Below are 13,383 nucleotides of genomic sequence, written 5' to 3'. Positions count from 1 at the left end.
TTGAACCCAGGGGAACTCTGCACCCCAAGTCTTTAAAAAAATTTTTTTTTTTTATATTTTGAGACAGAATCTTGCTAAGTTACGAAGGCTGACCTACAACTAGTGATGCTCTTGCCTCAGTCTCCCAAAACACTGGGATTACAGGTGTGTGCCACTGCACCTGGCCATTATGTTATTCTTAAAAGAAAGTAGTATTTCTCTCTCAATCCTCTGAATTGATCTTGTTCGTATTGTCTTGTAATCAGAAGAGTAGGATGGAGATAATTCTAATAAGTGAGTACAGTGTTGCACATGTCACCCAAGCGGCCTTGCCTGTGGAGCCTGAGGCCTCCACTGGACCATGCATCCACCTGGCTTCCTTCCTCCTGGCCTCTAGACCCTGCCAATCAGCCCTGCTGGAGGCCAGGCCGAGGCTGTGGCTACTTCTTCCCTTCTAGCCCTGCTTCTCTGCTGACCGTGGGCTTCGGTTTCTGCTAAGTGGCCGTGGGAAGGGACTATGTCACATGCTGTTTACTTGTGGGCACTTTTTGTTTGACTTTGGAGAGTGTTTGCTTGCAATGAGCAAACAGCCTCTTCCAGAACCATCTGGAGAATTTAAATCCTCCCACCTTGGCTGGGGTGCAAGTTCGTGGGTTCTGTGTTTCGGAGCCAAGTCGGATAGCAGTATTTCCAAAAGTGCCATCAGCCAAGCACTGGTCAAATACAGCAGAATGGCTAGGACTAGATGACAGAAAGGGAGAGGTCAACAAAGAGAGGTGTCCCAGATGATGGATGTGTGATGAAGAAAAGAAGGCGCAGGACACAGGAGACTGGCTCTGCGGAGGGCCTTTTATCTGTGGGCACCACGGGGGAGCAGCAGGTGACCGTTGCAGCCTGTGCGTGTGTCATGTGGCAGGGGCTGTGGGCTGTGCTGGGCGTGGTGGTCTGAGCAGGTTTGATAGAGCAGTGGTGTTTTCTGTAGGTCTGGCTGTCGAGAGGACAGGAAGAGCCCTGTGGGCCTTCTTGGAAGGCATTATCAGCAGATAGTCCCGAGTCCTTCCAGCCCTGGTCTTGGCTCTGCCAGGCTGATTTTGCACCAGTGCGGCGAGGTGACTTCTAATGCACTGGGCACTAGGAATTTCTCAAGATATACTGGCAAGGATTTAAAAAGTTGCCTTAATATCTATAAAAGCTCTTGATGCTGATATCAAATCTGCAACATCAGAGTCATGATTTTAAGAAGTGCAGAAATTACAACTGCCCTTGTCATTTTCCCCAAAGGAGATGAATGAATGCCAACCCCAGGGCTCATGTGAGAACCTGTCACTGCCAGGTGGGGACAGGAGCACCTTGGGGAGGGAGCAAGGAATTGTTTTCTATAAAACTCAAAGGAGGTATGTCCTGGGGAGGGCCTGTCCTCCCATTTGCTGTTCTCTGTTCTGGGCCATCTTTTCCCTCTAGGCTTCCCATTCTGTCTCTGGACTTCTCTTTTAGGGTTCCAAATGCTGTTGATACATTGTGTGTGTGTGTGTGTGTGTGTGTGTGTGTGTGTGAATGTAGAGTTATAGAATTTTTAAGTTGTTCTTTTGAATGTTACTGCTTCTCTAATTATAGAGGAACACTTTTGAAAGTTTAATTATTTATTTTGGTACAGGGGATTGAACTCAGGGGCGCTTTTCCACTTAGCCACATTCCCAGCCCTTTTTATTTTTAATTTTGAGACAAGGCCTCACTAAGTTGCTAAGGCTGATTTTGAACTTGCAATCCTCCTGTCTCAGGTTCCCAAGTCACTGGGATTACAGGCATGTACCAGTGCACATGGCCATTTTTGACACTTTTGAGACCTGATAGTATTTTGAAAATCTCTTGTTTTATCTCCCTTGCTTTTTTTTTTTTTTTTTTTTTTTTTTTAAATGGTAAGAACAGTCTCTTCTTGTTGATGAAAGGCTCACCTGCTTTCAGGTCTCTCTGGAGGAGTCTCTGAGCTGTGTGTCCACCATAGCGCCTGCTGAGGGGCTGCAGGTCAGGGTCCTTTGCAGGTGCCCTTGGAGGGGAGCTCCCCACCAGCTTCCTCAGAGTGCTGCTCTCTGGCTGCTCCTGGGACGGTGGTGGCAGTTTTCCAAAGTGGAGGGAGGGGGTACAAAGGGAACCCAAATTAACTAAGTTTACTTATGGGAGAGGCATGTGCCTGCCATGTGCCCAAGCCCTGTGAGAGCACTGGCAAGGGAATGAGGAGCCCCAGGTCTGGACAGGGAAGGGGCTAGGCCTAGTCAGTGCACTGACTGGGCCTCAGGTGTGATGTTCTGTGACCACCAGTGTTGCTTTGTGTTCCAGACCCACTGTTCTGTGGGTCAGGGTGTTGTTCTGTGGCCTTTTATTAATGAGAAAACTGAGGCTCAGAGGAGCCAAGAGCCTGGTATGAGTCTCATGGCTAGGAAATGGGGGCTCAGGAGCTGTAATGAGCTCAGGCCTTTGCAGCTAGTGTGGGAGAAGACAGCTATAGAAATGATGGCGGCAGTTCCCTCATTATTGTCACACCAGTCAGCTGGGAGAAGGTCTGGGGACCTCTGGAGGGACCCTGAAGTCCTTGGACAGGTTTAGGTGGAAACAGGGGGGCAATAGGGACCAGACTTCTCCGGGCCAGGGAGAGTTCTTGGGAGAATGTCTTTGAGGTCTGGGGGCTTCCCTATGACCAGTCTTTTCTTCCTGCTTGTGCCTCAGCTTACACCCTCTGCAGAGTCCTGCTGACCTGCAATCACACACACGCACTCTACATCCTGACACACAACCACATGCTCACACTGACACACATTCTCGTATTCTGACACACACGCACAGAGCAGCTGCAGAGGTTTCGTGTGGGCTCACAGTGGCCTGCTCTGAGGTGGGCTGTTTGGTAGGTTGGGAGGAATGGAACCAGGCTCATGCTGTGCCTGGGCTGTGGTAGGGGCATGGGGTTGTACCACCTGGCAGCCTGGGACCACAGGAGGTGGAGACTGCAGGCAGTTTGAGGGCCAGAGTCTGGGGTGGCCAGTGAATGAGCCGTTGGATGTTGTCCCTGTGCTGGGTGGAAGGTGGGCAGGACAGAGCTGCTCTGTCATCTGTCCACACAGAGCTCAGTGTGTGCCTCCTGGGGGTTTGGACCCCACTCAGGGACTGGCCACCGGCAGGGCTGCCTCCTGGATGCACAGTGCTCCCTCCAACTCCCACCCCCACATCCGGCCACTGGCTGCTGGCCTTGATCCAAGTTGGCTCTAAGGTTAGCCATGACACTCACACCCACCACCCCTACTTCTCCTGGTGCCCCAGATTCTATTGCATCTACAAAGGTGCTGTTGTGTTCTTTTCTTTCAGAACATTCTCCCTTGAAACTCTAGTTAGAATATTCCCTTTCCTTGTGGAGATGGTGCTAATGGCTGACTGGGCAGTGACACCCTGTCTAGTCACTTCCTTGTGATTAGAGGCTCTTGGCTCCTCATTTATACCTCTTTCCCCGCTAGCAGTGGACCAGGATGACTAGGTTTAGACTAATTGTCACACTACCTTAGTAAAGTGTGAAGGGCTCAGAGGGTGGATTACGATCTGAACTAAATTCAAACCCTGCTTCCCACCTGGGGCAGGTCGGGCAGTTTACCTCTCAGCCTCAGTTTCCCTTGCAGAACAGCGCCCCCTTGTGGAGTCTTGTGCTCCATGCCATGTGAGCTTAAAGGGCCTTGCACTGTAGTCAGCAGCAGTGAGTGCTCTGTCATTGGGAGCTGTGAGACATTGACCTTAGAGGGCAGACAGGACTGGAGACACAGCAAGACCTGTGCTTCCAGGAATGCCCTTGGGTCCTTCAGTGTACCAGGGGGAGCAGGAGTGGGGAACCCTGGGACTCTAGCTCCCACACTGAAGGGGTTTTGAGGGGGAGTATCTGCTGTAAAGATCAGCACTGGGAAGAGCTCAAGGGGCCCAGTACAATGGCTCATGACCTGGGGTCCATGAAGCGTATTCAGGGGAGCCCTAAACTTGATTGAAGAACAGTTACATCTTTATTCTCACTAATCTCTAACTGAAATTCAGTATTTCTTCAATAATGAACATGGGAATCTGTTTTTGTCATTATATGGTGACAGTGGAAACAGACATTTTGAAATAGAGTCTTCACTCATTACTACTTTGAGAAAGTGCATTTGTTATGTGATATGCTGATTGACTGTTATTTAATGTTTTGATAGAGAAGCACATATATGATCATATCACAGATTTTTTTAGAAGATTTTAGTTACCATATTTCAGTGTCAGTGATTACCTTTGTAATCCTATCTTTCATTTTATACATTTTAAATAGCATCCTGAGAAGGATCCATGGCTTTCCAAATGGCCAGAAGCATTTTTGGTATTAAGATTCGGAAACCCTGCTTCTGTGTGGTTCCTATCAGTGTGATCCAGTTGTGGGGGAGTGCCAGAAGCCCACTTGACCTGGAAGTCTTTCCCCAGCCTCCACTCCAGGGTCATTAAAAATTATCCCCAGTAACCTTCTAGTATGTGTCGCTTGTTAGAAGAGAATCTCCCCTCAATAGTGAGAACAACATATTGTGATTATGACTTGTATTATTAGGATGACATCAAAACAACAATACCAAAGCATTGGGCTTTCTAGTTTTCTCTCTCACAAGCTCAATGAATCCCCTTAAATATTCAGACTGTTAACATTAGACCCATTTTAGAGATCAATAAATATAGACTCAGTGAGGTTGAGTAAAGGCCAAATCATGCAGTCCACAAATCTGAAAGTCTTCAAGGGGAGCCCTTCAGCCACAAATGTGATGCTCTTCCCAGTCAGTTCACCCCCAAATCCTCACATCTGAATGGAGCCTTTCCATTTTAATATCTAGTCTTTAGAGATTTTCTGTTAAGAGTAAATATCCTTGGACATCAGTTTGTTGAGTAGAGGGTCACCCAGAGGGTCTGGGTCCCAGGAGCATCTTGTGTAGGTAGAGAGGGAAGGGTAAGCCTGGAGCAGGGGTCCCTGGAGTAGGGGCCTCATTTGGATCTGGGGAAGCCAGAAGAGGACATTTCCATGGAGGAGGTTTGGGATTGGGAAGCCAGTGCTGGAAGGAGGCACCCTTAAGAAAGAGGAGCCCTGAAACTGGACGTGACTCTGCATCTGCACAGTGGGGCCCAGCCCCTGTCATCTAAACAGCTTCCGTGAGGCACTGAGGGAGCTCCCATTCTGGAGGCCTCTGGCATCGTTTTCTGATTGGACTGGGCCACGAAGGCAGTGGTGGTAGATGAGCAGAGCATCTTCCTTTATGGACACAGAAGCCTGCTTTTCTTCTCTGCCTTCAAGAGGGCTTGTGTGATGCCCACAGGGCACTTCCGGGGGCCTCTTGTCTTGACTTATGGCTTTCTCTTTAATTAGTGAGTTCCTGGGAGGCAGCAGCCCCAGTGTCTTCTTTTCCCCCATAGCACCCAACACAGTGCAGACGGCTGAGAATGTGTGCAGCAAATGTTCCGATTGCTTGGTGGCCTCCCATGTCTTCTATTTAAATCTCTCCAGAGTTGTCTGATAGAACGTTCTAAGATGATGAAATGTTCTATCTTGTGCTGTCAGAGTAGCCACAACTCACGGGTGGCCATTGAGCTCTTGAAATGTGACCGGTGCAGCCAGAAATGGAAGCGTTTGATTTTAATGAATTCCTATGTAAATTGTACCGTGTGGCTAGTGGCTCTGATATTGGATAGTGCAGTCCTGAACCAAGAGGTGGAAATTGAGCTGTTGAGGAGCTCAGGCTACTAGCAGAGGTGAATGAAGTGGACTGACTACAGTAGAAACCAGTCCAAGTTTAACTGCACAGGGATCAGAGAAGTGTTCATCTTCTGTAAGAAGAACAATAAAGCAAAGAGATGCCCAGGCACCTTGGCTTTAGGGAACAATAGGGAGTGCTGCGGCCTGTGGCGAACTGCAGGGTCGTGTCATTGAGAGAGGAAGCCATGTGGGATCAGAGCTCAAAGTGTGTCGAGAACTTCCCCTTTTCCTAGGAAAGCTGGAAATCTGAATTTTTATATGAAATATCTTGGATTTTAAACATGGGCTCAAATATATTTACAACACTTTACATGAAACAAAACACCCCTGTAGGCCACATTTGGCCCATGGACCTGATTTACAAATTCTTTTCTAGGTCTGTAGCGGTCCATACCACCTGCTAGAGACTGGGATGGATTTAAGGCAAAGAGGGAGGTGCATTCTCTCCTGAGGCCTCCCTGATTGATTCAGTCTCCTCCCTTGTCACTAATTGGGTCAGAAGAGGGGAGGGGGGCTGAAAGATACAGAGCTCCCTCCTCCCCTCTTCTCTGTATCTTGGTCTCAGAGCAGCCAGAGAATAGGATCTCTGGAAGGTTGGAAAAGAGCAACCCAGACGGAAACTTGCTTTTTTTTTTTTTTTTTCTAGCCACAATCCCCATCCCCTCCTAACCTCAGTTCCACTTCCCAGCCTGAAAGCAAAATGTGTAGCTGTTAATACAAAGGCAGCCAGAGAAAATTTCCAACAAATAACAGGGTCTCCCAAATTCCATCTGGCCTCTGTGTTCCCACACTGGTGCTCTTGTGAGCTGGAACAAAATGCTAATTCAACTGTGGGTATGGAGAAGCCTGCCGGGGCCAGCAGAACCACAAAGCCTCAACCTATAATCAATGCAGAGGCTGGAGCAGAGTAACCAGCAAACAAGGACAGGGAGATGAGGGACACTCCTCTAACTCCCCATCTCAGGAGCAGGCAGAGGGTTAACACACCAACCTATAGGGCATTGGTTTCTCAGCCCAGGTCCCATGATCCCTGCCACAGGGATCCCATGGCATTACTAGAAAATCCCAGTCACAGTAATGGTAATGATACTAGTAACAGCTAACACTGATGAAACCTAACTGTGTATCAGCTCTGTTGTGAAGGCTTCATCTACAATAGCTCATATAACTCTCATGTACTTAGTTGAGTGATTTTATTTTATTTATTTTATTTATTTTTTTTTTTTGCAGTGCTGGGGATCGAACCCAGGGCCTTGTGCTTGCAAGGCAAGCACTCTACCAACTGAGCTATCTCCCCAGCCCTTTTATTTTTATGAGTAACAAATCACATCCTTAATCCACCAGAATTTTGCCATCATAAGGGGAGGGCTTTGGTCTATTTAGTTTGTGATGCATCTCTCCTTCCTGGGAACAATGCTTGCCTGCTCAGTAAATGAACAAATAGATTCCCCTACAAGGGAGGTACTGTTATGATCCCCATTGTACAGATGAAGACACTGAGGCCCAAGTTCACACAGCAAGGGTGCAGGGGAGTTGGGATTAGCACCTAGGCAGACTGGCTCTCATGATTTTTTAAATTGCTTTTAAATTTTTAAAATTTTGTTATAACTAGTTATACATGACTTTAGAATGTATTATGATACATCATATATAATGGAGTATAATTTCTCATTCTTCTGGTTGTACATGATGTAGAATCTCACCAGTCATATAGTTCTCATGTGTTATTAACAACTGCATTTGGTTGGTGGTGGCAGGAGGCCACAGTGACACTGTTCTTCTGGGCCCAGAGATAAAAATTAAATGGAGACTGTAGATAGGACACTGTGAGCAGATCAGGGTCTCAGTGGGGCTCTTCAGGACCTTGAGATGAGGGGTGCTCATTTCCTGGCTCAGCCTGTACCTGTGGGCCTTGGGCCATCCTTGCTGAGCCTGAGGACTTGTGGCCTCCCTAGAAAATATGTGCAAACTCCGAGAGACTGTTTGTCTTTCTGGTGACAAGTAGGTCCCTCTGTTCCAGGAGCAGAGATCTGGCAGCATGTGTGAAGGGCCAGTGCAGCACAGCACATTCCATGCTCCCCTCCCAGCTGAGCAGGCAGGCAGTTTGAACTGGAGCTCAGTCTGGAATAATGTCCTTCTGTATGAGGGCCGAGGGGCAACCCCATAGCTGGGGCTTCCTGGGTTGGGTGGGAGATGGGGAGTTTTTCCTTCCTGCCCATGCTCACTTTCCACCTTCTGCAACCCAGACCTTGGGTAACATCTGCAAGATCTTTTCAGAAAGTCACAGAGAAGTCATTTAGTGTGTGATGTGTCTGGGGATTGGCAAGGGGGCCTGGGATCAAGTTGCCGGATCTGGGAGTGAGAAGACCCTCAGCCAGTATTACTGGGCCCACGTCTGGTCTCTGCTGCCTGCACTGTGGGACTCCCTTTTGGCTTGACTTTGCAAGTGAAAGTCATTATATGCACAAGCTTCTATGAGGCAGGGAGGGAAAGAGGGAGGATAGATGTGGGATCCATCCATAAAATTGGTGAGAATCTTCAGATTGCAAAACAATACATTCTTTTCCAAAATCATACCTCCAAGGGCCTCGTCCCAAGAGCTGCTCTGACCTCAGTGGACAGACTCTTCCCTCCCCAGCTATGCCTCACACAACAGCTCCCAAGGGAAGAATCCTTCTTTTCCTTCTTTGCTAACATTTATTGAACATCTACTATGAGTCTGGAGGAATTTAAAGCATTTGACAGTTTTAATTCAATTAGCATCATTGCCCATAAAGCTGTGTCTTAGATTGGCTTCCTCAGGAAGAGACCTGGAGACCAGAATTTCAGTGTGACTAGGACTGTGAGAGACAGCAGGAGGGAGGAAGTGAGACAGGAGAGGCAGCTGGGGCAGGGTACATGGGTGAGCAGGTGGCTGCCATGGATAGCTGCAGCAGGGTTCCGTGGAGACTTCTGGGAGACCATGTGGAATATGCCCCAGGTCAGAGTCATCCTTCGCCAGGGGCCTACTAATTCCTATCTTTCAGGGTTGGAGGACTGCTCCTGGGGTATTAACTTCCCAGCAAGCACACTGCTGCTAAACTTCTGAGCAGGGGAGGCTGCAGGAGAAGGGAGGGGTCAGGGACAGCGATGGAGACTTATCTCCCAGCAAAGCTCAGGCCTGGTGTGTGTGTGTGCCTAGTTTGCTCTTTGTCCTGGTTCATTCTCAGCTGGGATAATATTAATAATGGTAGCTACCACCTTTTGAACAACTGCTATGTCCCTGTGACTCTTATAGAGTTTTATACACATTAACTCATTATTATCATTTGGATATGAAGTGTCCCCACAAAAAGCTCATGTGTTACTCAATGCAGGAATTTTCAGAAGTGGAATGATTAGATTATGAGAGCTTTAATCTAATTGGTGGATTAATCAATTTGATGGATTAATAATTTGAAAGGACAGTTGTTCTGGGTGGAAACTGTATAGGTAGCTAGGCTGTGGTGGGAAGAAAGAAGTAGGTTACTGGGGGCATGACCTTGGACTATATTTCGTCCTAGTCTCTCTCTCCTTCCTTCCTTCCTTCCTTCCTTCCTTCCTTCCTTCCTTCCTTCCTTCCTTCCTGTCATGAGCTGAGCAGTTTTCCCCCACTGTCCCCTTATACCATGATGTTCTGCCTCACCTCAGGCCCAGAGCAATGAAATCAGCTGACCATGCACTGATCCTGTGAAAGCGTGAGCTCCAAATACACTTCTCTTCCTCTAAGATATTCTTGTCAAGTATTTTGGTCACAGTAACAAAAAGCTGACTAACATGCTCATTAAGCATTTGCACCAACTGTAGGAGGTAGGTGCAATTATTTCCATCATTTTAGAAACTAGAGAAGAGCTACAGTACCCATTCTGGGTGTCCTCCCTAGAAATGACATGAGGGCCAGTCTCTTCCTTCTGTCTTCTGGTATGATGAGCACAGTTTTGCATGGGTGACCCTCCTCCTGGTGGCTCTTCCTCCCCACTGCTCAGCCCTCTTCCCTGTGACCTTTGCACTAACCTGGGATTTGCTGGTGCCAGTTGACCTGGTATCACTGCTTTGGTCATAACTGGTGCTGAGGTGTTCTCTATGGCTATTGGTGATGCTCAGACATGGGTGTGGAGGGACTTTCCATTCAGTTTTCTTGGAATGCACAGGCTAGACAAAACCTGTTTCTTACTGGGTCTTAACTGTCACAACTATGTCATTTCACCCATTAGCTTTGGCATTTTTTTCTACTAACGTGCATAGAAATGCATTTTACATTGTGACGCTGTGTGTGTGTGTGTGTGTGTGTGTGCGTGTAAATGAAATCTATGACATTTTTTCCTCTCTTCTTTCTCTTTCTTTCTTTTCCTACCCTCAAAAAAATTTCAGATAGTGATGTATTCACTAATAATGAATCCAAACCCACAATGTAACAAACCATTTGAACTCCTTTCTCATTTTAATGTACCCCTTCTTGAACTTGGCTCAGGTTCCCAGGATGAAGCAAGTTTAGTAGGCAAATGCATGCTGTTGCATTATCAAGTCACCATGCCTCCCTGCCAAAATGTAGTCCCCCCTTTTGGATCCAGCTTGTGCACATGGTGCTTCCTCTCCACAGATGAATGCCCTCTGTGTCTAGCAAACTCCAGGGTGAAGGTGCTCAGATGCCAGTCCTGGGCGCAGCTGTCAACACCAACCCTGCTCTCCCCACTGTTCCTCCTGGGCAGGTTTGGAGGGAGGGGGTATCTATCAGGGTTCCAGTGGCTGCTCCCCAACTGCCCACACTAACATAAACACTCAGATTCCCAAAGTGGGTGTGCCAGACATGGATTTCGTGGAACCCTGTGACCTAGGAACTCTTGCAGTGAACTGATATCTTAAAGGGGGCCAGGTGGTCAGACTATAGCAGCCAGGGTAGGAGATTGTATTAATTTCCTATTGTTGCTGTAACAAATTAACACACATTTAATGGCTCAAAACAATGTAAATTTGTTCTCTGATGGTTCTGACTAGAAGTCCAGTCAGATTCACTGGGCTGAAGGTGTGTTAAGTTCTGACTCCTACTGGTAGCTCTAGGGGGTAATTCTTTTCCTTGCCTTTTCCAGTATCTGTAGCTGCCTATATACCTGACTTGTACCTGCTTCCTTCATCTTCGGAGACCATGGTTCTAATCCCTGCTTCCATCACTACATTCTGATCCCTGTTTCTCCTCTTCTGTCATCCATTTCCCTTCATCTATCTCTTCTAAAGACACTTGTCATTTCACCTGGAACCCACCAAGTAGTCCAGGATGGTCTCTACATCTCAAGATCCTTAACTTTATCATAGCCACAAAGTCTCTTTTTTCACATAGAGTAACACTCACTGGTTCAAGGAATAAGGTCCTGGTTATCTTTTGGAGACATTGTTCAGTTTATCACAGGGGTCACCCAGTCCCTGCTTTGAGGACCATGAATTACTCACCCCCTCATCTGCTGATCCAGGCCTGCAACTGAGATCAGTCTGGGGTCATGTGCTCCTAGGGGACAGGTGAGACCAATGTGACTTTTTCATTGCTTTTCCACTTGCATCTAACAAAACCAAGGAAAATTTGCAGTTATGAGATATTTAACAAAACTCTATGGTGTTCTTCCACTTCCAGGGTTAGATTTTCACTCTTCAGCCAAGTTCTTCTTTGAGGTTTGTGGAAAGACAGGGAGCCCCAGACTCTTACAAGTGGAAGAAACTTAAAGATTGTATAAGCCAGGGAGTCTTAAACTGGTAGTCCTGGGCAAACTCAATTAGATTCTCTAGGCTTGACCATTGATGCTGAAGAGAGAGAGAGATGATAGAATCTGGAAAATCTTTCCTCACGACAGCAGCCATGTGTACAAATCTGTGCATTTCCACGTAATTCCATTTCACATATTAGAAGGTAAATGTGCCCTTGGTTGAAGTCTTGCATGTCTTTGTCACATTCCTCTGTAACATTCCCAGGTGGATGGATGAGGTTCTTGAAAGGCAAACAGGACAAGCACATTGATATTTGAAAATGCTATCCTTAGATGAGTTGTTTTGGCATGGTGCACCCATGGAATTGACTGTATAATCATTCAACCAGTGGTTGAGATTATGATTGATTTAGTTTTAGTTTTATTTGGGGTTAGGATGGAGCATAAAGGACAGTGACAATGAATTTCTCCCACCTGTTAGTTTTGCCTTTGGAAGTCTTCCCTGAATATTTTCCCTCAACTAAATTGCACAGTTTTTTGAGGACAGGGAGAATTTCATGGTTTTTGGAACCCTCACACTACCATCATGATCTGGTGGAGGGGCCTAGGTACCTGTCATGGAAAGGAAGAGGGAGTTGTGCCCCCATGTGCCTAGGAGGAGTGTTCTTTCCTGGGTTCCTCTTGTCCTCTTCCATCTGTGCCCTGCTCCTGTCCACCAAATACACCATTTCAAAGGGTGCAGTCAGTTGGTCTGGGGGTCCTGGCGGCAGCGAGCAGTCGATATGAGGGCCCCAGAGGCAGGGAGTGATCGGTCAGGCTGAGGGATCCTGGAGACGGGGCTCAGTCAGTTCGGCCAGGGGTCCTATGGGGCCTGGCTGTTGTCTCAAAATGGCGGCACGTGTAATCAAACCTGCAGGTACTGTGGCAGAGAACTTCCAGGCAACAGCAGGCAGCTGGTGCTCCACTGGCGGTGGGTGATCAGTTTGCTGACTGTTGTTGGACGATCGGGAGGTGAACCTTGTGCATTGGGTGATGGATAGGTGTAAGGCAGGCGATGGACTGGCCAGAGGCAGGCAAATGGCAGATGATCCATACATTGTAAAAAGTTCTACTTCATGACATGAAGAAGGAGCAACAGTCTTCCAACTCCTGCTTTTCTTGAGAGAATTTGTCCATACATAGTCCAGGAAGAGGATCATTCCTTCTAACACTGGATGCGATTAAATCCAAACAGCATATGGTCATATCCAGCCTGAAATGAACTTGGCCTGACCAGAACAGAGGAAGAAGAACCAGATGTTAAGAAATGTAGTTCTGTGCTCAGTGAGCTTGCACAGCCTTTAGCAAGTATATGGACAAGATGGGGTACTTGCTTATTTAATTTATTTTCAAATACAGAGCTGAAGGCAGGGAGCTGAGGGGAGACATTGATTGGCTTTGCCCCTTTCACAAGATAACTGAACAGGGTGCAGTGGCACACACCTGTAATCCCAGAGACTTGGGAGAATGAGGTAGGAGGATCCCGAGCTCAAAGCCAGCCCCAGCAGCTTAGTGAAACCCTGTCTCAAAATAAAAACATAAAAAGGGCTGGGGATTTGGTTCAGTGGTTAAGCACCCCTGGGTTCAATCAAAAACCAAACAAACAAAAAACCCCAAAATATAGAAAAACTGAAATTCAAGGGGAGTTACTAACTTTCAAGAGCATTTAGTTCTTCTAGTAGTTCAGTGAGAAATTACTGGGGTAAAGGTGAAAACAGGTGGACTTATGAGGGCATAATTACAGTGCTGGCATTGAAGGCCTCTGGAGATAATGATACTTTTTCTGTTTCTATAGCCAATGAGAAGTGGGTTAAGCTTGCTTTGGAGAAGGAATTTCTGAAGGCTAGGGAGGCTTCCTGTCAT

The 13,383-nt window shown here is 47.1% G+C and overlaps 1 protein-coding gene across 1 annotated transcript in view; it reads left to right on the top strand.

Moving 5' to 3' along the window:
* The first annotated feature begins 740 nt into the window (after nucleotides 1-740).
* Gask1a (golgi associated kinase 1A) overlaps nucleotides 741-13,383 on the top strand; it is a 57,857-nt gene continuing 45,214 nt past the window's right edge. Inside the window, 1 exon segment of the mRNA XM_047531428.1 lies at nucleotides 741-859. Coding sequence (XP_047387384.1) covers nucleotides 779-859 — 81 coding nt within the window. The 5' untranslated portion in view covers nucleotides 741-778.

Source organism: Sciurus carolinensis, chromosome 17 (assembly GCF_902686445.1).
Source record: "Sciurus carolinensis chromosome 17, mSciCar1.2, whole genome shotgun sequence".
Taxonomy (NCBI): Eukaryota; Metazoa; Chordata; class Mammalia; order Rodentia; family Sciuridae; genus Sciurus; species Sciurus carolinensis.
Note: the sequence above shows the minus strand (reverse complement) of the source record. Positions and strands in the feature narration are given on the sequence as shown.